Source organism: Panulirus ornatus, chromosome 9, assembly GCF_036320965.1.
Source record: "Panulirus ornatus isolate Po-2019 chromosome 9, ASM3632096v1, whole genome shotgun sequence".
Lineage (NCBI taxonomy): Eukaryota > Metazoa > Arthropoda > Malacostraca > Decapoda > Palinuridae > Panulirus > Panulirus ornatus.
In genome coordinates, this window is record NC_092232.1 from 49307200 (window position 1) to 49332105 (window position 24906).

The 24906-nt window shown below is 39.8% G+C and overlaps 1 protein-coding gene across 1 annotated transcript in view; it reads right to left on the bottom strand.

Moving 5' to 3' along the window:
* LOC139750406 (DNA-dependent protein kinase catalytic subunit-like) overlaps nt 1-24906 on the bottom strand; it is a 254167-nt gene that overhangs the window by 199921 nt on the left and 29340 nt on the right. The window contains exons 9-15 of the mRNA XM_071665164.1: nt 22378-22496; nt 16744-16830; nt 16241-16438; nt 13997-14167; nt 11066-11216; nt 7203-7309; nt 216-408 (exon numbers count right to left, since the gene is read on the bottom strand). Of these exons, the coding sequence (XP_071521265.1) occupies nt 216-408; nt 7203-7309; nt 11066-11216; nt 13997-14167; nt 16241-16438; nt 16744-16830; nt 22378-22496 (1026 nt within the window). The remainder of the gene's footprint in view (nt 1-215; nt 409-7202; nt 7310-11065; nt 11217-13996; nt 14168-16240; nt 16439-16743; nt 16831-22377; nt 22497-24906) is intronic.

The following is a 24906-nucleotide window of genomic DNA, read 5'->3' on the forward strand; positions in this document are numbered from 1 at the left end:
CCGCACTTACTTCACATACTGTCATAGAAAAATTTTGGTACCTTCCATCACATCCCAGTAATAATCATACTCCACTCTTACTACACATATTGTCATACAACAACTGTGACAGCTTTCACTATGTTCCAGTAATCAGCGTACTGTACACTCACCTCACATACTCTCAAACTTACTCAAAATCTGATGCAAGGGCACACAAAATTTAAATACTTTACCAAGAAAGACATCAATCTTGACTTGCTCAAATGGTGTAGCAAATCTAATATGTTTATGCGTATCCCAGCGAACAGCAGCTGCAGCAAGTGAGTCAGGGTCTTGGGGGATAACACACAAACTAAGCTCAGGATCCAAGCTTCCAATCAGATGCAAAATAGACAATTGCACTTTCTGTATTTCTGTCTTATCCACCTAATGGAGTGAGAAAAAATTTACATCAAATATACTTATTTCAGTTATCCATGCCTATCAATATATTCATACCCGCTGAAGAGGATCTACACAGGAGAGTAAATACTCAATCTAAGGAGCAGTATCATAATCAATGAGATTAGGTGATGCTACTACAGTGAATAGGCTCAAAATTGGGGAAAGTTGTCAAGTTTCAGAACCTCGAGGGGATACTCTAGTGTTCTACAGTATCCAAGTCTGACCCAACTATTTGCTAACCTTGTTAATACCCCCTCAGTGGGTGGAACTAAAGGTGAAGGCACTGCACAATGCCTTTAGGGCAATCCTTTTAAATACAGGTGAACACCTGAGGTGTGCTGGGGCATTTAAGTTTTTTGGGACAATTTTGGAGTCTCGCTTACCTCTGAAAACACTGCAATGGAGTTGCCGTCTGCCAGTGGTGTGTCAAGGGTGAGGCACAAAAGGATAAGAGAGCAGCAATGGAGTCTACCAGTTATAACAAGGAGTAAAAGATACGAGTGATTGAGAGTGATGGCGCTGAATGTAAATGGGATGACTGATGAGAGTAAAAGGAGGAGCTTGTTGAGAAATTTAAAAGTTGTAGTTTACCACCACCATCTCACTTACCACTCTTCCAAACAACTTTCCAGGTACTCTCAACACATTTCGAGCATTTTTGTGAAATACATAGTTTTGACATTTTTTGTGTAAAAATTGGTCCTCTTCTGACCAAAAAAATCTGAACAATAATTTGGCATATGAAAAACCAGTTGAGGACATGATGTTATGGAAGCCTTTACTTATTAATCAGCTTAATCATAGACCATCTATATGATCAGAAGGTATATGACAGGTACTGAGTCAGGAGAATGCTCCTGGAGACCATGCAGCAGCAGTGTCAGACATCTGGATGTGCCATAAATATATATCAACCAATACTGGTGTTAGCAATTGATCCATGGCAATTTGTCAAGTAAATTAGGCTATTTTATATTATTACTTGAACAAACCAATAATTGAGGGTTGTAGTGTGGGAGATGTCAATGGGAGACAAAGTATGGTCTCAGGTTTTGCTTGAGGCTAGTGTCAATTTGTCGTCTCAACCTTCGTCTCAACCTCACAGACCCCAAGGTTAATGGTTACCCTGCCAAATAATGGATACTCAAGGGTTGTAAGTCTGCATATCAACAAAGGCTCCCAAGTATTCAGCCAGAAAGGATTAGATGCTCAGTGGAGGAGTTCATAAACTGGTTTTAAGAAGAGCTTCATCAGGATGACTATGGTATGTAGCAAACACACACAAGACTAAGGAGCCCTAAGAAGGTGATGGGTGTGTTCGGTGCAAGAGCAGCACTAAGAAAAAAATCCCAGTTGCAGCTTTAACCACAGTGACAAAATTACTTTGGTTTTTGCTTCCGAGAGCTGGCTGCTTGTGTGGACCCACCACTAAGTGGCCTACGCAGTGCTTGGCAAGCTGCTGCATTGCATGCTTGCTGTGTGGCCATCAGCAACTCAATGATGGGCCATTTTGATGGCTGTTTCTTTCCCTACACATTCTATCTTCTCACATCTTTTCCATCAACTATGACCAAGCACATTTTAAGACAGGTTTTTCACTTCTTCCAAAATTCATAAATACTTTCCTTGTCTTTTCTTTTTCCCTTTCATTATTCTCTCTATACTTCAATTAAAGCCCAGCCTTGATGTGGACTCTAGTCTGTGATTGGATCCGTAAAAAAAATAAATAAAAAAAGTTTGCACTCTGTTTGGGATGAGAGGGCCTGGGAAGTGACTCAGTTGCTGTTCACTGATCATACAGCACTGGTGGCTGATTCAAGTGAGAAACTGCAGAAGATAGTGACCGGGTTTGGGAAGTGTGTGAAAGGAGAAAATTGAGAGCAAATGTGAATAAGAGCAAGGTTCTTAGGTTCAGTAAGGTTGAGATAAGTTAACTGGGATCTAAGTTTGAATGGAGAAAAATTGGAGGAAGTGAAGTGTTTTAGATATCTGGGAGTGGACTTAGCAGCAAATGAAACCATGGAAGTGGAAGTGAGTCGCAGGGTATGGGAGGAGGCGAAGGTCCTGGGAGCGACGAAGAATGTGTGGAAGCAGAGAATGTTATCTTGTAGATGGTGACTAAAGAGGGCAGGAGTGGGGGGTTGGAAACCCCCCCTCCTTGTATTTCAATTTCTAAAAGGGGAAACAGAAGTCAAGTGGGGAGTGCTCATCCTCCTCGAAGGCTCAGATTGGGATGTCTGAATGTGTGTGGATGTAACCAAGATGAGAAGAAAGGAGATACGTAATATGTTTGAGGAAAGAAACCTGGATGTTCTGGCTCTGAGCGAAATGAAGCTCAAGGGTAAAGAGGAAGAGTGGTTTGGGAAAGTCTTGGGGGTAAAGTCAGGCATTGGTGAGAGGACAAGAGCTTAAGGAAGGAGTAGCATTACTCCTGAAGCAGAAGTTGTGGGAGTATGTGATAGAGTGTAAAAAGTAAATTCTAAATTGACATGGGTAAAACTGAAAGTGGATGGAGAGAGATGGGTGATTATTAGTGCTTATGCACCTGGTCATGAGAAGAAAGATCATGAGAGGCAAGTGTTTAGGGAGCAGCTGAGGGAGTGTGCTAGCAGCTTTGATGCACAAGACTATGTTTTAGTGATAGGGATTTAAATGTGAAGGTGAGTAATGTGGCAGTTGAGGGTATAACTGGTGTACATGGGGAATTCAGTGTTGTAAATAGAAATGGTGAAGAGCTTATGGATTTGTGTGGTGAAAAAAGACTGGTGATTGGGATTACCTGGTTTAAAAAGAGAGACATACATAAATATATGTATGCGAGTAGGAGAGATGGTCAAAGGGTATTATTGGATTACGTGTTAATTGATAGGCGTGTGAAAGAGAGACTTTTGGATAATATGTGCTGAGAGGGGCAACTGGAGGGATGTCTGATCACTATCTTCTGGAGGCAAAGGTGAAGGTTTGCAGAGGTTTTCAAAATGAAGAGAGAATGTTAGGGAGAAGAGAGTGGTAAGAGTAAGTGAGTCTGGAAAGGAAATTTGTGTGAGGAAATACCGGAAGAGATTGAGTGTAGAATGGCAAAAGGTGAGAGCAAATGATGTGAGAGGAGTGGAGGAGGAAAGGGATGTATTTAGAGAAGCAGTGATGGCTTGCACTAAAGATGCATGTGGCATGAGAAAGGTGGGGGGTGGGCAGATTACAAAGGGTAGTGAGTGGTGGGTTGAAGAAGTAATGTTGTTAGTGAAAGAGAAGCATTTTGATGAAACTTGCAAGGATGGAGTGCAAATGACTGAGAAATGTATAAAACAAAGTGACATGAGGTCAAGAGAAAGGTGCATGGGTTGAAAAAGAGGGCAAAAGAGAGTTGGGGTGAGAGAGTATCATTAAACTCTAGGGTGAATAAAAAGATGTATTGGAAGGAGGTAAATAACATGCATAAGACGAGAACAAATGGGAACATAAGTGAAGGGGGCAAGTGGGGAAGTAAAAAAAAGTAGCGGTGAAATGAGAAGATGGGGTGAGTATTTTGAAGGCTTGTTGAATGTGTTTGATGATAGAGTGGAAGATATAGGGTGCTTTGGTAGGGGTGGTGTACAAAGTGAGAGGGTCAGGGAAAATGGTTTGGTTTACAGAAAAGAGGTAGTGAAAGCTCTGTGGATGATGAAATCCGGCAAGGTGGAAGATTTTGGATGGAACTGTAGTAGAATTTATTAAAAAGGGGGATGACTGTGTTCCTGACTGGTTGGTATGGATATTCAGTGTATGTATGGATCATAGTGAAGTGCCTAGGGATTGGCAGAATACATGCATAGTGCCAGTGTGCAAAGACAAAGGGGATAAAGATGATGTTCAAACTACAGAGGCATATGTTTGTTGAGTATTCCTGGGAAATTATATGGGAGGGTACAGAGCATCAGACTGGGGAGGAGCAGTGCAGTTTCAGAAGTGGTAGAGGATGTGGGGATCAGGTGTTTCCTCTGAAGAATGTGTGTGAGAAAACTTAGAAAAACAGATGGATCTGTATGTAGCATTTATGGATCTGGAGAAGGAATATGATAGGGTTGATGGAGATGCTTTGTGAAAGGTCTTAAGAGTATGTGGTGTGCGAGGTAAGTTCCTAGAAGCAGCGAAAAGTTTTTACCATGGATGTAAGGCATGTGTATGAGCATTTTTGTGGTCATCCCTGAGTATTGAATGTCGGTGATGATCACTTCATAGACCTTGAAAATTCCATCATTTTATAGCCCTCTGCTGATTATGCCATATGTAATATCATTGAATCTGTCTTAATTGCTAATACTAAGAACTTTAATTTGTCCCAAGGCAATCTTAAAGCTGAGTAAAAGTGAATAAAAATAAGGTTATTAGGTTCCGTAGGGTTGAGGGGCAAGTTAATTGGGAGGTGAGTTTGAATGGAGAAAAACTGGAGAAAGAAGTGTTTTACATATTTGGGGGTGGATTTGGCAACAGATGGAACCATGGAAGCAGAAGTGAGTCACAGGGTGGGGGAGGGGGCAAAGGTTCTGGAAGCATTGAAGAATGTGTGGAAGGCGAGAACATTATCTCAGAGAGGAAAACTGGGTATGTTTAAAGGAATACTGGTTCCAACAATGTTATACAGTTGTGAGGCATGGGCTATAAATTGGGTTGTGCGGAGGAGGCTGGATGTGTTGGAAATGAGATGTTTGAGGACAAAATGTGGTGTGAGGTGGTTTGATCAAGTATTTAATGAAAGGATGAGAGATATGTGGTAATAAAAAGAATGTAGTTGAGAGAGCAGAAGAGGGTATGTCGAAATGGTTTGGTCATACGGAGAGAATGAGTGAGGAAAGATTGACAAAGAGGATATATGTGTCAGAGGTAGAGGGAATGAGGAGAAGTGGGAGACCAAATTGGAGGTGGAAGGATGGAGTGAAAAAGATTTTGAGTGATCGGGGCCTGAACATACAGGAGGGTGAAAGGCGTGCAATGAATAGACTTAATAAGAATGATGTGGTATACCAGGGTGGAATGTGCTGTCAATGGATTGAATCAGGGCATTTGAAGCATCTGGGGTAAACCATGGAAAGTTTCGTGGGGCCTGGATGTGGAAAGGGAGCTGTGGTTTCGATGCTTTACACATGAAAGCTAGAGATAGAGTGCAAACGAATGTGGCCTTTTTGCTGTTTCCTGGTGCTACCTCGTATGTATGTATGTGTATGTGTGTGTGTGTGTGTGGTGGGGCATCGACAGGAATGGATGAAAGCAGCAAGTATGAATATGTACATGTGTATATATGTATATGTCTGTGTATGTATATGTATGTATACATTGAAATGTACAGGTATGTATATGTGCGTGTGTGGGTGTTTATGTATATAAATGTGTTTGTGGGTGGGTTGGGCCATTCTTTCTTCTGTTTCCTTGCGCTACCTCGCTAACACAGGAGACGGCGATTACGTATAACATATAATATTTTTTCTATTTCATCAGCGAGGTAGTGCTAGGAAACAGACAAAAAAGATCCAACCACTCATACACACACACATATATACATACACGCCCATTCACATAAGTATACATATACATAACATATACAAATATACATATAAATACGCATACACAGTCATATACATAAATTTATATGTACATATTCATACTTGCTTGCCTTCATCCATCCCGGCGCCATCCCACCCCAGCATCGCCACCCCTTGCATCTGTGAGGCAGAGCCAGGAAAACAAACAAAAAAGGGCCAAATTCGTTCTTACTCAGTCTCTAGCTGTTATGTGTAATGCACCAAAACCAGAACTCCCTATCCATATCCAGGCCCCACAGACCTTTCCATGGTATACCCCAGACGTTTCACATGCCCTGGTTCAGTCTACTGACAGCACATTGACCCAGTATATTACATTGTTCCAATTTACTCTATTCCTCTATATACCTCTGTAATTCAAAAACTCACCTTTGTTATCCTTGACTTTATAAAACAGCACTAGAAAGGCATTATAACAATCCTCACACACCTTACCATAATCTACATACACACAATGAAAATCCTATCTAACCAATCAACAATGAAATCATCCCCTTCCTTACAAAATTCAACAGCATTACCACCATTCCATTTACCTTGCCATATTTCATTTTACCCATGGTTCTCACCATCTCTTTTCTTTTCATAAAAGCACTTCCTGCCATGACTCTATCACTTCCAACATCTCCCTGAACCAAACACCTCACATCTGCCACCCTATCATTAAACACCTTCAACAATCCTTCAAAGAACTCACTCCATCCCCTACTCTCAACTCTACCTGTTACCACTTCCCCATTTGCTCCCTTCACCAATATTCCCACTTGTCCTCTTGTTTTCTCACACTATTGATCTTTAAAAACATCTTAATCTTTCTGAAGTTTGCTGATGCTCAATTACTCTATATGCACCAAGTTAACCCAACAATCCATCACTTCAACATTACAAAAATCATTTCGACATATAAGACTTACCATGCCCATGATGAAACTTCCACATTAAAGGCACTTTACACTTACTTATTCCTCAGTTGCCCTGTGCTAACCCCACAAAGACACAGACACACACAACATCACACTTTATGTCATGTGATCCCACTCAGAGGACACAGCCAGCTTCCTTAGCATTGTGGCAACCCCACAGGAGGGATCCTGGGAAAAAAGGGTTATCTACTCTGTGAGCTACGGAAAAAATATACAACAGCTGTTCAATTATCGTAATACAGGTTTTTCTAAACATATCTGAAGAAAGTTGTCATACCTCTTTACTTCCAAGTATCTTTTTCTGATCCACCTTTCGGCGTTGATTTGCAAAAGCCATTTTCACTGTGATAACTCTTGGATGAACCTCAGCCTCTCCTCCAGTCTCTGAAAAACAAGCATAAAGTCAAGAAAGGAGAGTTACAAGCCAAGATTTTCAGATATGAAATTTGTCATAATCATAGGAACAAACTTTTCTTATGTTTGGCAATAATCTACCATCAGTATATCACAGTGATAAACTGTTCTTATACCAGGCAGTAACCTAACCTGTTACCAAATCATACTTCTGGTATTGGTAACTATCAAAGTAGGGTATACTCCAGTAACACCAATAACTGAATATGCCTTTATGGACCTCTGTGGTGTAGCATTTGGCACTGCTGCCCATGATGCATTTACAGGACACTAGGGGGTCAAACATATACGTTTGAATCCTGGTTGCAGCAGTTGGTCCAGTCAACCCAGCCATTCATCCTCCTCTAAGGGTTGGTCAATAAACTGATTACCTGGCTTAGCTGAGGACTGCTGGCATTCTGTCACAAATACATATATAATCTCCCCTTGGCACACATAACTTTTCACAAGGCCCATTCTTCGTAACACTAGATTTTCCTGTGGTGAGCACTATGACCTAGCCCTGACTTTGGCAAAATGATAAGAGCAATACATAGTAGTAGTAGGTGAGGACATTATACAGGTGCATTAGGTGGTAACAGTAAACAGGAAACAGTAAAAGTAGCAGCTAGGAACATTAGCTACAAGCATTAGACAGAAGCACTTGATTGCAACATTAGGTAGATACATTGGGCAGTAGTAGGTGGTAGGAATATTTGGTAGGAGCCTCTATGCTACATTCCCCTCTGTCAGAGGCCTGTTAAGGGTGAGGAACTATAGCTAAGAAGCAGCAGTGGAGTTAACCAGATATAGAGACTCTTGTGCTGTGGCACCCCCCTTAAGAGAGTTCTCAGAAGGAACATCTCAAAAATATAGATAGATAGATAGATAGATAGATAGATAGATCATTTTTTCAATATGAAACAGACAAAGAAAGGCTGCATCTGCTCACATCCATTCTCTGACTATGTGTCATGCACCCAAACCAAAGCTCCCTAACCACAACCAGGCACCACAGACCCCTCCATGATTTACCCCATGGTACAGGCCAATGACAGCAGGTGGACCCTATTATATCACATTATTCTAATTCACTCTATCCCATGCACACCTTTCAATCACCTGCATGTTCAGACCTCATTCATTTAAAATCTTTTTCACTCCATCCTTCCATCTCTAATTTGGTCTCCCTGTTCTCCTTGTTCCCTCCACTCTTGACATATATATCCTCTTTCTCAACCTTTCCTCACTTATCCTTTCCACATGTCCAAGCATTTCAGTATATCCTCTTCAGCTCTCAACCACAATCATTTTATTATAAAACATCACTCTTACCCTTTCATTACTTACTTAATCAAACCACATCACACCACATGATGCCCTAAAACATTTCATTTCCAACACATCCACCCTCCTCCACATGGCCTATGTATTGCCCATGGCTCACATCCATATAACATTATTGGGACTACTATTACTTTATACATACCTATTTTTGCCCTTCCAGATAATCTCTCTTTCCACACATTCTTCAGCACTCTTAAAACCTTTGCCCCCTCGCCCACCCAATGACTCGCTTCCATTTCCATGCTTACATTTACTGCCATGTCCTATCCAAGGTATCTAAAACACTTCACTTCCTCCAATTTTTCTCAATTCAAACTCACCACACAAACTAGCCTGTTCCATAATCCTGCTAAACCTAAAATCCCTGATCTTGTTCATATTTACTCTCCTCTTAGACACTCTTTCAGACTTAATCACGAACTTCTGAAAATTTTCAAGCAAATCTGCCACTAGTGTTGTATCATCACCAAGCAACAACTGACTCATTTCCCAGCCCCTCATCATACTTGCCCTCTCTCTAAGACTCTTGTATTCACCTCCCTCACCACCCCATCCACAAAGAAATCAAACAATCTTGGTAACATCACACACCCCTGCCACAGACCAACCTTCACTTTAAACCATTCTCTCCTCTCTTCCTACTCGTACACATGCCTTACATCCTTGATAAAAACTTCTCATTGCTTCTAGAACTTTACTCCCACACCAAATATTCTAAAGATCAAAATCAACCCTATCATATGCCTTCTCTAGATCCATAAATGCCATATACAAAACCAACTGTTTTTCTCTCCAGATCCATATACAAACCCAACTGTTTTTCTAAGTATTTCTCACATACTACTTCTGAACCCATACTGCTACTCTCCAGTCTGATGTTCTGTGCATGCTTTCACCCTCTCAATCAATACTCTCCAATAAAACTTACCAGGTACACTCTGTAGCTTGAACACTCTCCTCCATCCCCCTTGCCAATCCTCACGCACCTCACCATGATCCATACATACACTGAGAATCAGCTTACCACATCCTCACCCTCTTTCCTTTTTTCCCCTCCTTCCAGTACAGTTTCTTATTTTTCTCTAAACGTTTCACTCAACTTTCTTAAAAAATCTTCATTTACTCTTTGCTTTCCTCTATCAGCATCTTAACGTTTCACATACTTTTCTTATATTCTTCCCTCTTCCTTTGCTGAACTTCCACTGGTATGTTTTCTTCCAGCAATCTACCATATCCCTTTTTTTCTCTTCCACAGCATTTCTAATCTCATCTATCCACCATGCATTTCCCTTACTTTCCCATACCTCACAATCTTGCATACAACTACTAATTCTACAATGTTTAACTGTCTTTCTCTAAACTTTCAGTCACCCTCCTTTCATAACCCTCCTTTCAATCTTTCTGATTCTTCTTCTCCCTTGCCAACACTTTCAACTCTCCATTCTTCCTTATGCCATACATTCACTTCTCCCTAATCCCCACCCTCAAAGGAACTGCAAAATGGTCAGAGTCTCCTATACTAGCATATACCACAGCCTTTCTCAACATTTCACCCAATGTCACATAGTCAATCAAACCCTTTTGTCCTTTTCTTCCATCACTTCTCATGCATATATACCCATGGATCATCTTGTGCTGAAAAAAAGATGTTTGCAAGGAATGAACCCCTCTCAGCACAGACATCCACAAGATAACTTCCATTATCATTTATTCCAGACATTCCCTATTTACTGACTATCTCACCAATTTCACCACATCCTACCTTTGCATTCATATCACCCATAACAAACACCTTTTTCTTCATCTCGAAACCACTTATAAAGTCATTCAAATTTCTCCAGAAATGCTTCATTTCATTCATACCTTGCACAGTCTTCACATTCACAGGTGCATATACACACATACCCATGCATACTTCACAATTCCAACCTTTCATTTCAACTATACTATTCCATCCATGCTCAGTAAGTGTGAACGAATGTGGCCTTTTTTTATGTCTGTTCTTGGCACTGCCTCACGGGGGGAGGGGGGATGCTATTTCATGTGTGGCAGGGTGGCAACGGGAATGAATAAGGGCAGCAAGTATGAATTATGTACATGTGTATATATGTATATGTCTGTGTACGTATGTATATGTATACGTTAAAATGTATAGGTATGTATATGTGCATGTGTGGAAGTGTATGCATATACATGTGTATGTGGGTGGGTTGGGCCATTCTTTCGTCTGTTTCCTTGCACTGCCTCGCTATTGCGGGAGACAGCGATAAAGTATAATAAAAAAAATAATATATAATATTTTCTCTCACGTTAGGTGCCTTCTTCAACATGCAAGAAATGAAGGTAAAATTCTGTGTAACTTATTCCCAGACATACAAAGAAATACTTAGTCTGAATTACCTTGGGAATGAAGATAAGGCAGAAGGAGAGGCAGCACCAATGGCAGGTGCTGATGCAGAGTATCCCTGGGCAATATTCGAGTCCACAGTTGCAGAGCTGACACACAAACCTTAGCCAATGGTAAGTAACTAATACCAACTTGTAAAGCCATCTGTTAAAATCAAAATAATATATAATGTCCAGATATAATGAACGAAACCAAAGCTTGAAATAAATGACACATAAAAATTCATAAAAAGTATATAATGTCCTGATATACTGAACAACCTAAGCCTGAAATAAATGATAGGTAAAAATATTTACTTCATATTCTGCATTTTTTTCTATATTCATAAGAGTGGTTCACACATGAGCAACTTAGAATACTATTACTGGCCTCCACTAGATAACCTCATCACAGACCATCATGTCCTTCCCATGTGCTCCATGCAATACCCTTGTGTAAAAATATTTACATTCAATCATCTTTTCTCATTACTTTCTTCCATTAAAAATCTCACAAATTCTTTCACATGCCCATTTACACTCATCACACATCCTGATCTCTTATCAAACCAGGTACTCCAAATCACCAGTCTTCTTTCTGCACACAACTCCACGAGCTCTTCACCATTTCTATTCATAACACTGAATATCGTATGCAAACCAATTATACCCTCAACTGCCATATTAATACCTTCACATTTATATCACCCATCACTAATACCTGGTCTTGTGCACCAAAACTGCTGACACAATCACTAAGCTGCTCCCAAAACACTTGCCTCTCATGAATTTTTGTCATGGCCAGGTGCATATGCACCAACAATCACCCATCTCTCACTATCCACTTTCAGTTTTACCCACATTAATCCAGAATTTACTTCCTTACACTCTATCACACATTCCCACAACTCCAACTTTAGTAGTTCTGCTATTCCTTCCTTAGCTCTTGTCCTCTCACCAACCCCTGACTTTGTTCCTCAGACATTTCCAAACCATTCTTCCCCTTTACCTTTCAGCATTGTATTACCCAGAGCCGGAACATCCACATTTCTTTCCTCAAACATACTACCTATCTCTCCTCTCTCCTCATCTTGGTTATATCCACCTCAGGGATATATATATATTTTATTTATGATTTATATTTTTGCTTTGTCGCTGTCTCCCACATTAGCGAGGTAGCGCAAGGAAACAGACGAAAGAATGGCCCAACCCACCCACATACACATGTACATACATACATGTCCACACACGCAAATATACATACCTATACATCTCAATGTACACATATATATACACATAGAGACATATACATACAAATACATGTACATAATTCATACTGTCTGCCTTTATTTATTCCCATCGCCACCTCGCCACACATGGAAAAAATCCCCCTCCCCCCTCATATGTACGAGATAGTACTAGGAAAAGACAACAAAGGCCCCATTCGTTCACACTCAGTCTCTAGCTGTCATGTAATAATGCACCGAAATCACAGCTCCCTTTCCACATCCAGGCCCCACAGAACTTTCCATGGTTTACCCCAGATGCTTCACATGCCCTGGTTCAATCCACTGACAGAACGTCGACCCCGGCATACCACATCGATCCAATTCACTCTATTCCTTGCACGCCTTTCACCCTCCTGCATGTTCAGGCCCCGATCACTCAAAATCTTTTTCACTCCATCTTTCTGCCTCCAATTTGGTCTCCCACTTCTCCTCGTTCCCTCCACCTCTGACACATATATCCTCTTGGTCAATCTTTCCTCACTCATTCTCTCCATATGACCAAACCATTTCAAAACACCCTCTTCTGTTCTCTCAACCAAACTCTTTTTATTACCACACATCTCTCTTACCCTATTATTACTTACTCTGGTACACCCCGCCTCCACAGCTGCCAGTAACATCAAATGTAGTCTCACCAGACCAAACACTTTCCTACACTTTTCATCATCTCACTGCAAATATTTCATGACAAATGCAAATCTAATCTTGCACAGGTGGTCTGTCAGTAGTTTCTTATGAGGCATACACCTCTTGAATTTCAAGTCATCATGAAGCTGGCTATGAATAGTACGTACAGACACATGACCAAGTAGCCTAGGTTGTCTTCCTTTAAGTGTCATACTGAAATACATGGATACTTGTCTATTTGAAGTTTAATAGTCTTCAGAGTGTGTTGGGAGGTGATACAAGGTCATCCAGGTCATTTCTTCTGGGTGGAAATGTCAATGCCACCACCGACAACGAAGCACTTTGTCCATCTTTGCACACTTTGTAGTGACAACGCTACAGTTTCAGCTCTTTATTACACTTCTTTGCTTTGTACAAAGCCACAATAGCACCAATATCCTCTTTAGACAAGTCCTTAGGGCCAGGCATTGCAGCACAAACCACCACAAAGCACATGTGGGTTAGGTAAAAAAAATGAATGTCAGGGAACAACAGAAATAAACATTCACCCACCACAAAAGCTCCATACAAACTGACAGCCACCTTGTTGCTGCCCAGAAGGTTCCTCCCTCCACATCAATATTAATGAGCTGCCCTAGTATTTTTTGCCATTTCAGAGTCATGTTTTGGGGTTTGATAATTACAGGTGAAAAATATTGGTGCGGGCCCTATCACACCAATTTTTCTGCCAGGACTGTATATGTATGTGTGTGGATGTGGTCTTTCTTTGTCTATTCCTGGAACTAAATTCAAGTCATGAAAAAGTTTGCATGAGTTAATTTTCTTTATGTAAAATGACATTTGAAGAGGGAAAGACAATAAAAAGTATAACAATATCTTATATGGAGCTCAAGCTAGAAAACTTCCTAAGACAAATCATATACAATGGTATAATGTGTTATGTCTAAAAGTCCTATACAGTTAATCAACATAATTCACATACAGATGCGTAATGATTTATGCACATTTCATAACATGATAATAAACAAACCTGCAATGGGGCCATCAGTTGTGGAAAAATGTCTCCAACAATACAAACTGGAAGTCTGAGGATAAGAGTTAGACATGAAGCCAGAAGCTCATCACGATACTGACGACATCGTTGCAGCAGTTCTCTGATGTAACTAGTTATCAGGTGAACTACTGTCTCAACTTCAGGATCCTGTTTCATTAAAAGAAATAAATAAATTCCAAATACACTAATGAAATAAGTCAAAGTGCTAGCAAGAAAGAATTATGATAAGCAAATGAATTTATATGTAAACTTTTTTAAATGTAATAAATATAATGATTTCAGCTCAAATTTAGTTAATACAGGGATTTCCAAGGAAAAAAGTAATATCATTAAATATGCTGAAAATGCAATTGAGATACAGCATTGCAGCATTGACCAGCCATATACTTGGAAATTAGATTCCACTCAAATCACACCAAATGCATAGCAGGGATTATTCTTGTGGGAATGGAAACATCTATCCCCTCTTCCTCCAAAATAAATTTTTTTTTCAATCCCTGGTTCAACCATTCCTGTTCTGAAGCCATTCAGACAAAGGATCAGGAATACTGGGCTTGAAAAAACTCTCCTTCTGACTTCCATTCAGCTTTTATTGCTGCCCATAATCACTACAAGTACATTATCCACAAGGCAAAGCATATTTAAGAGGCGGTGAGGTCAGGTCTGTGGGTTTAGCTGTTTCCAAAGGGATTCAGAGACATCACAGCTGAATGTCTCAAGCTTCTGATTTTCTCCATGCTGGTGGAGATGAGGTTAAGTCCAAAAGATCCGCACTTCTTATGAAAAGGGTCAAGTCATCTAAAATTACAGTAGCAGCTTTTGATCTGCTACTGCTAATATCGAATGTGGGTGGTAAGGATCAATACTGCAGGTGCAGATGTGTACGATGGGCCACCAAACACATTCTTCCAAGGATTATTAGGTCAGGTGAGGCTGTCATACAGTCAATGGCGAAGTCATAAACACAACCTTGGATCACTACACACAGCTTCATGCACCAGCCTGACTGTTCCTTTATTGTCATCATTGTATATTTGCTCTGGATTGTTGCATTTCTGACGATTATATAACATTAACACCAAAGTGCACTTACTCCCTGTGGTAACTCTTCCCATCATATGTTGTCTGACCGGGGCATCTTCCACTATCTTTTGAAACTTATGGCTATCTTTCATTGAGAAGGTTAATTCTGCCCCTCCTTCATCTTCTTCCCTCCTTACTATCATGTACTACTCTAGGTAAAACAGGTGAGATCTTATCTCTTCAGTAATCTTTGATTCCCTAGCACCAACAATATCAGATGTACAATCCATAATATGATCCATGAATTCCAGCTCTATACCATCAACTACTAATCCATCAATATTTCAATACATCACTTTCAGTCCTCTTGCCTCGTCTGGCATCTCCAGTTTTTCATCTTCTGATTGTATTACCTGCTTCTCTCCATCTCTTCCTTTTATCACAGCTGAAGAATACCCCCAATGAATTATCTGTTGTCTTTTAGTTTCTTGGCTTTCCTAAGTACCTCCTGGACTGATCAGGCTCGAGAATAGCCTGTCGATTCTTGTGAATCTCTCGTAACTGACATCTATTTCTTCTAACTTCCACATGCCTCTGCTGACAGCAGCAAACACCTCTGCCAGTTTCCTTGCTCTGAACTTTCTTGGTGCCTTAAGCATAATTTTATGCTGGGCAATTATCTTTAATTTCATCTCATGAGTAATTGCCTTCCTCTACTTCTTCTCACCAGGGACAGGAGACACTCGTGGGCATTTTGTAAACATGAAGGGATGCAAAAACACAAAATCAAAAAAATGCTGGCAACACAGTACATTGTAGAGTAACGGTAGTTTACACTAGTGACTCTGTGGCTGGCTGGAAGCTGTGGCTCGCTGCCACTGTGCAGCATCATGAGAGAGTGTTGTACTGCACTTCACTAGCTTGGGAAAAGATTAAATTTCAAAATTTGAAGTACAGTTTTTACTGAATGTGTATCGTTATTGCACCATCGTAAAGTCAAGATTTGTAAGTTGAACCATCGTAATTCGAGGGTCATCTGCATGTCTAGAGTAGGTATGGGGTTAAGGAAAGTCTGGCATATGTCAATGACAAACACAATATCAATGTAAAAATATTCACACAACTTTCTACTTTTACAATGCAGATATACAAAATTGTAAGTCTAATTTTCAATAAAATGTACAGTATCAGTGGCACCTTTTTCTTTTTGAAGTAAGATGTAAGTTGGATGCATGAGATGATAGAAGTAATGGCATTGTAGTGAGCAGACACAAGTGGTTGAAATGAAGAGCAACGCACAAAGAACCAACAAAGACGTGAAACATGTGGCTCCAGTTGAGTCTCACACTGTAAAGGTAGCACTTCCTCCATCAGTGATACCACATTCATGTATATCTGTAATAACAATGACAAAATAATGAAGACCTATCTGAATCTAGAAATCCTTTTCTTATAATGTAGCATGCAAAATGTATGTGAAGCTCTAGACAATCAATTACTCAATTAAACCTACAGATGGCACTCTCCCTTCATTTTTAACAATGTCATTCAAGATATCCAAATCTCTTGTAGTTTTTGAACTATTTACAATGATACCAAATGCATCACAGTAAACCTAAATATCTCTGAATGTTAGAGCCACTGTCTCATCTACAGTAAAGCCATGGGAGGATCTAAAACTAACACTACAGGCATCAAACCTGGAAATCTTTTGGAGTTTTGGCCTTCAGCCCAGAAACTGGATCTGAGGTGGCAGTAACGCTTCCTTCAGTAGTTTCAGGTGCATCCTGCAAATCAAACAATTGTCTTACACTTTAGATTCATATTCCTGGCTCTTTCTAATGGAATGGGTTTGCATTTTATCTTATGTACAACATCTGAAGAAACAGACAAGTCATTTAAAATACAGCTTTCATACATCTGGTTTTATTTGTAAAACAAATGCTATTACTCGCTCCTAGTGGGATATCATATGTCAAACAACATGGTACAGTCCTAGAAGTCAGATGAAATTATCTGTCTCTCAGTTATCTGGCAATACTAAGAACAGATTTGCCACTGTTAGCTGACAGTACTAACAACAGAGGGATGCAACTTTTATTTGCTGTTCTTGTATCTTGTGAGATCTTCACAATTTCTTCTCAATGATAATTTTCCCCTAACAGCAACTAACCATAGGTACTAAGAAGTCGTAACAGGAAAAGGAGGCATGCATTCTAGTTTGGAAGCAAGAAATTGTGTCAATAAGTGAGATATCATGTACTGCCAGGGATGAGTCCACCATCCAGACCCTGTTTGGGCTTCCTTCTAACATCATTCTTCATTCCTCCCCACAAAGCTGGGACTGGTTGACCTAGATACATTAGTAAGGTAACTGATAATCTCATAGGAATAGGTTTTTTAACACTTCATTGTTCTTAAGTCAATCAGACCCAGCTTTTCAGAAAGGGATGACTTAAGAATGAAACCCTAACAAGTGTCTGAATGGTGGCTTTTGCCCTTGTTTTTTGCCCATCATGTCTTTTAATCCCAATTGTAAAGACATTTTTTACTTTCAAGCAAGAATTTAGGCCTTTACTTCCTGGGATAACTTCTTAGGATCCTCGCTGTCTCCCGCGTTAGTGGGGTAGCGCAAGGAAACAGACAAAAGAATGGCCCAATCCTCCCACATACACATGTATATAAATACACATCCACACACACACATATACATACCTATACATTTCAACTTATACATATTCACACTTACACAGACATATACATATATACACATAAATAATTCATACTTGCTGCCTTTATTCATTCCCGTCGCCACCCCGCCACACATGAAATGACACCCCCCTCCCCCCATACGCACGCAAGGTAGTGCTAGGAATAGACAACAAAGGCCACATTCGTTCACACTCATTCTCTAGCTTTTCGTTCACACTCAGTCTCTAGCTGTCATGTATAATGCACTGAAACTACAGCTCCCTTTCTACATCCAGGCCCCACAGAACTTTCCATGGTTTACCCCAGACGCTTCATACGCCCTGGTTCAATCCAATGACAGCACATCGACCCTGGTATACCACATCGTTTCAATTCACTCTAATCCTTGCATGCCCTTCACCCTCCTGCATGTTCAGGCCCCTATCACTCAAAATCTTTTTCACTCCTTTTTCACTCCATCCTTCCACCTCCAATTCGGTCTCCTACTTCTCCTTGTTCCTTCCACCTCTGACACATATATCCTCTTTGTCAATCTTTCCTCACTCATTCTCTCCATGTGACCAGACCATTTCAAAACACCCTCGTCTGCTCTCTCAACCACACTCTTTTTATTACCACACATCTCTCTTACCCTTTCATTACTTACTCGATCAAACCACCTCACACCACATATCGTCCTCAAACATCTCATTTCCAACACATCCATCCTCCTCCCCACAACCCTATCTATAGCCCACACCTTGCATCCATATAACATTGCTGGAACCACTATTCCTTCAAACATACCCATTTTTCCTTTCATAGATATTGTTCTTGTCTTCCACACATTCTTCAACGCTCCCAGAACTTTTGCCCCCTCCCTCACCCTGTGACTCACTTCCGCTTCCATGGTTCTATCCACTGCCAAAGCCACTCCCAGATATCTAAAACACTTCACTTCCTTCAGTTTTTCTCTATTTAAACTTACCTCCCAATTGACTTGTCCCTCAACCCTACTGTACCTAATAACCTTGCTCTTTTTCACATTTACTCTCAGCTTTCTTCTTTCACACACTTTACCAAACTCAGTCACCAGCTTCTGCAGTTTCTCACCCGAATCAGCCACTATAATCTAATCATAAAATGAATTATAAGTCTGAAGAGCATTTCAGAGACATTGCACAAAGCAGGATAAGAATATTCAAAAGATTCAAGAATCTACATCATATACACTGTATCATATATAACAGTAACTTCATCATTGTTCATATTTGAAAAACAACCCTCTATGGCTACTATGAACTTAATACAAAATACAATCTTATAGATAATATCTGCTCACCAATGGTACCACTCCAATATATGCAAAGCCTATGCACCTCATAACTTTATGCCTAACACTCCTAGACAAATTTCATAATTCTAGAAAAGGTAAGGTGAAAAGCTGAAAGGATCTGAAACATAAGACTAAGGTGGAAGTGATGTGAAGGAAGTTCAAGACTGCTTTACTAGTGTCTGGTAGGGATATATAGTTCATCCATTTACACTGTGGAAGAAAGGTACAGCATGGTAGAATGATGATTTAAGAAAGTCTGTGAAGAAAAAACAGTTTTGCAATGAAAAGCTAAATCTGCAAGAAATTAATGATAAAATGAAAGACAGTGTAGAATATATAACAATGTATAAAGCAATTTACAAGATGGCATAGAACAATGTATAAAAAAAAATGAGGATCTGGGAAGGAAAACAAACCAGGATTTAAATAAGAATAACAAGATATTTTTTTTTTCCAAAGGAAGGAACAGAGAAGGGGGCCGGGTGAGGATATTCCCTCAGAGGCCCAGTCCTCTGTTCTTAACGCTACCTCGCTGAGGCGGGAAATGGCGAATAGTATGAAAGAAAGAAAGAAAGAAAGAACAAGATATTCTAGAAGAAGGTAAGTAAGAGCTAAAGTGTCTGAGAGAATGTTAGTAACAAAGGATGATTTTAAGACATGGACAGAATATTTCAAAGAACTGATTGATGAAGATGAATGAGGAATGTCTATTAGTACAGAAAAAGAGAAAAACAGGTATATGAAGGAGGAGGACATTACAAAGGAAGAGGTACAATGAACAACAAAGTTTTTCAAGAATCAAAAGACAGGAGTATATATGGAGAGGTGAGCAAGATTGTGAAGAATAGAAGTGAAACCCATGATCTGATATGATTTTGAGAAATTTGTTATTAAGCACTTTTATTGCAAGAAAAAATATTCAAAAACTAAAACTTTTTTCTCTTTAAAGGCTACAGTTCACATCAAGGCTGTGCCTTAACTGAAATATAGAGAATTACGAAATGGAAAAAAAAGACAAGAGAAAGTATTTATGAATTTTAGAGGTAGTGAAAGACCTGTCAAATGAAATGTGCCAGGTTATAGCTATTGGGAAAAACATGAGAAGGTAGAAAGTTCCAAAGCTTCGACATGTAGGGAAAGAAGCAGGTATCAAAACAGCCCACCCTTGAATTCCTGATGGCCACACAATAATCAAGTGATGCAGCAGCTTGCTGAGTACCGCATGGTCTAGCTAGAGGTGTGGGCACACAAGCAGCCAGCTCTTGGAAGCACAACCAAAGTAATATCAATACAAGAGTGAACCAACATTGTGGCATAGGGTAAGATCAAGTTTGGAAGTAAGCCTAGAACAGTTTATGTCATCCCACTTTGACTCTACTCTATCAAGTAAGCATATAGAGCTAGAACCACCCCACATGTGATAGCAGTACTCCATACTGGGATTAATCAATCCCTTGTATAAACAGAGCAACTGTTCAGAAGAGAAGTTTTGACATCTAAACAGGACAACCAGTTTCTTACAGGCAGACTTAGCTATTCCTATCATGTGGGGCTTCCAAAAAAAGAGTGGATGTTACAGTAATACCCAGTATGTTCATTGAAAAAGAGGTGAAATTACAAACCTGTCAAAGGAAACACGAGAGTTATGAGGAGTTTTCGATGGGGAGATGGGCAGAAATTGGGTCTGGAAGGCATTAAACTTACCAAGATTTTGTCTACCCACTGAGATATCCTGTTCAAGTCTGAGTTTATTGCAGAAGCTCTGTCAAAACCAGATGCTGGGTCTTACAGGCATTAAACTTAACTAGATTTTGTCTACCCACTGAGATATCCTGTCCAAGTGTGAGTTTATTAAGGAAGCTATGTCAAGAAGAGATGCATTAAACTTAATAAGATTTTGTCTACCCACTGAGATATTCTGTCCAATTCTGAGTTTATTGAGGAAGCTGTGTCAAGACAAGATGCAAATTGAGTGAGAAAAGAGGTAGTGGAGTTGAAGGGTGTGGATGAATGCAGTGTTGAGTCATCTGCATATGAGTGTGATGAATTATTTGTGGAAAAGAAACCATTGAAAAAATGGAGAAAAAAGTAGGGGACAAGTGGTGGTCAAAAGTGGATCCATCAACAACCACAAAGATAGACTGGCCAAAGAAGGAACTAGATATGACGGAGGAAAGCCAAAAGAGGGGAGCTATACATGACTATCGAAGGTTATTCAGGTTTAGCAGGACAAAGAGACAGGTTAATTGGAAGTGTGAGTCTGAATGGAGAAAATTTGGAGAAAATGAGGTGTTTCTGATACCTGGGAGTGGACATAGCAGTGAATGGAACATTGAAGTGGGAATGAGTCACAGGGTAAGAGGGCAAAAATTAGTACATTTCAAAGTAAAGTAGTCCCCATGACATTGTAGAGGCACAAGGTATGGGCTATAGATGAAAATGTATGGTAAAGGAAGGATGTATTGGAAATAAAATATTTGAGGTCAATATGTGGTGCGAGGAGGGTTCATTAAGTATGTAATGAAAGGGTAAGACAGAGAGATGATAATAAAAAGAGTATGGTTGGGAGAGCTGAAGAGGATGTCCTGAAGTGGTTTGGACATATGGATAGAATGAGTGAGGAGAGGTTGACAAAAAGGACGTATGTTACTAAATTGGAGGGGACATAAAGAAGGGAAGCCAAACTGGAGAGGGTAGGATGGAGTGACTACAGATTTTGAATGAACAGGACATGAACATGGAGAAGGGAGAAAAGCATGCATGGGACAGAGTGCATTGGAGCAATGTGATATAGAGGAGGATGACATGCTGTGAATGGACTGAATCAGGGCATACAATACAGCTGGGGGAAACTATGGAAAGGTCTGTAAGGCCTGCTTGTGGACAGGATGTTATGGTTTTGATGCATTACACATGATAACAAGGGAATGAACGTGAGTGAATGAAGCATTTTCTTCATCTGTTCCTGACATTACCTAACTAACATGAAAAATGGTGAAAAGTACGAAAAATATAAATCTCCCAAATTGGGCGAGACATAAAAACTAAAACACATGCATGTAATAACAAGCACTGTGACCTTTCTAACAGCACTGTGGTCAACCAACATGAAAAATTATGATGCAAATTTGAAGATGTGTTCAGGGTCATCAAAATGTGAGTTATTTTAAGCCCTCCTAAGGGAAAATTTAAATTCTAAAATATGTGATCATCTGATTCAAATAAATAAATTGAGTATTTGCCACAGGGTGGGGAAAACATTAGAAAATCCATTTCTTTTCATAGGATATAGATGAAAACAACTCACTTTCAGAGATTCTTGTTTGAATACATTCAAGTCTAACTTCTCCGTGATCTCCAAAGTACAGCTAATATACTCTGAATATAACTTTGAGCTAATTTCTGTCATCACTGTTGCTGGCATACCTGAAATGAAATATCTATAAGGTTACAGTGTTTAACTATGATATTAAAGCTGTTTTCTTTTCAGTAATGAATACTGCAATTCAAAACTGATCTACAAAATACAAATATGATAAATATGTAGGTTTAGAAAACTGAAAAATATGTTCTCTATGAGGCAGTCCCATTAGTCTGAGCAATTCTGAAAGATAATTAAGGTTGGACCTACCAGCCCTCAGTGTTTCCAGTGAGGAAACAGTGGCCTACCCCATCCTTTGCTATCCATTCAACAATAGCAATGGCAGCTTAATTGTTTCAGTCCCATAACTGCTAAGAGACATCCACTGAAATGACATCACTGACTTCCTGGCAGCTCAGAATCCAATGACTATGAGCTCAACCCAAAAACAGTCACAGTTTTGATACAGAGAAAAAATAGGGCGAGTACCTACCTATCTACAATGAAATTTAGCTAAAATGGCAAGGTTGGGGTTAGCACAAAGCACTCACCACATAGATTGCATTACATAATTACTGACCCTTGGTTCATCTGGGACTGCTTTCAACCATGCTGTTTTCTTTTAAATGTTTCTGTTGTTTTTCTATGCATGTTTCTTACCTTTTCTGGCTGTAAAGTGAATAATCTTTCTAGTTTCCTGGTTAAGCTGTCATATATTTTTCTCTGACTTATTTTCAGCATGTTCCAAATTATTCTAGAAGACTTAACAATGCTGTATCTTTTCATATGAAAGATTTTCAGCTTTAATACATTTTCTCTTATACCTTCAATTTGATGAAAAGCATAGATTATCATGTATTCCTTTTTTTTTCCTAGGTCATACAGATGCAGTTCTTTCAGCCTTTTTTGGTAGTTCATATGTTCCATCCCCTAAATTTATGCTCATACAGTGCTTTTGAATTCTCTCTATTATGTTTACTTCTAAATGTTTTGTTAGAGGCCATACAACACAGAAGTATGCAATTCTATTTTCTATATATGCATTAAACACTTTCCTCCTCTTTTAGAAATTGAAATACAAGAAGGGGGGGGGGGAGGTTCCAGCCCCCTGCTCCCGCCCTCTTTAGTCACCATCTACAAGACATGGGGAATATGTGAAAAGTATTCTTTCTCCCCTATCCCCAGGGATATCATATGGTTTTGAGGCATGGGCCATATATAGGGATGTACGGAGGGAGATGAATGTGTTGGAAAAGAAATATTTGAAGACAATATGTGGTGTGAGGCGGCTTGATTTAATAAGTAATGAAAAGTAATAAAAGGGTAAGAGAGATGTGTGGTAATAAAAAGAGTGTAGTTGAAAAAGCAGAAGAGGGTGTGTTAAAATGATTTGAACGTATGGAGAGAATGAGAGAGGAAAGGTTGACAAAGAGGATATATGTGTCACAGGTGGATGGAACAAGGAGAAGCAGGAAACCAAATTGGAGGTGGAAGGATGGAGTGGAAAAGATTTTGAGTGATTGGGGCCTGAACATATATAAGAGTGAGAGGCATGCAAGAAACAGAGCGAATTGGAAAGATGTGGTATACAGGGGTTGACGTGCTGTCAATGGACTGAACTAGGGCATGTGAAACATCTGGGGTAAACCATGGAAAGGTCAGTGGGGCCTGGATGTGGATCAGGAACTGTGGTTTCGGTGCATTACACATGAGAGCTAGAGACTGAGTGTGAACGAATGTGGCCTTTTTTGTCTGTTTTCCGGCACTACCTTGCTGACGTAGGGGATAGTAATGTTGTTTCCTGTGGGGTGGGGCGGCGCCAGGAAAAGATGAATGCAAGCATATGTACATGCATATATATGTATATGCCTATGTATGTGTATATGTGTATATATTGATATGTATATGTATGTGTTATCCCTGAGGATAGGGAAGAAAGAATACTTCCCACATATTCCCAGTGCGTTGTAAAAGGCGACTAAAAGGGGAGGGAGCGGGGGGCTGGAAATCCTCCCCTCCCATTTTTTTAATCTTCCTAAAGAAGGAGCAGAGAAGGGGGCCAAGTGAGGATATTGACTCTAAGGCTCAGTCCTCTGTTCTTAGCGCTACCTCGCTAACGCCGGAAATGGCGAATATGTATGAAAAAAAATGTATGTGTATATGTGCTTATGTATATATATTTGGGTATATGAGTGGATGGGTCATTCTCTGTCTGTTTCCTAGAGCTACCATACTGATGCAGGAAACAGCAATCAAGTACAAACAAATATACACACTTTCACCAATAGGTTTCTATCTCTTGCAGATAATGTTCTTACAATCATACTCATTAATTGACTCGACTATATTAACTTCTCAATATGCTCTCTGAAATTTTGTTTCTCATTTATGATTACTACAAAGAAGGCTCCAGTCACAGACAAAAGTGAACATCAAAGTTAGGCTTAAATTGAAATATAATGAGGTTAACGACAA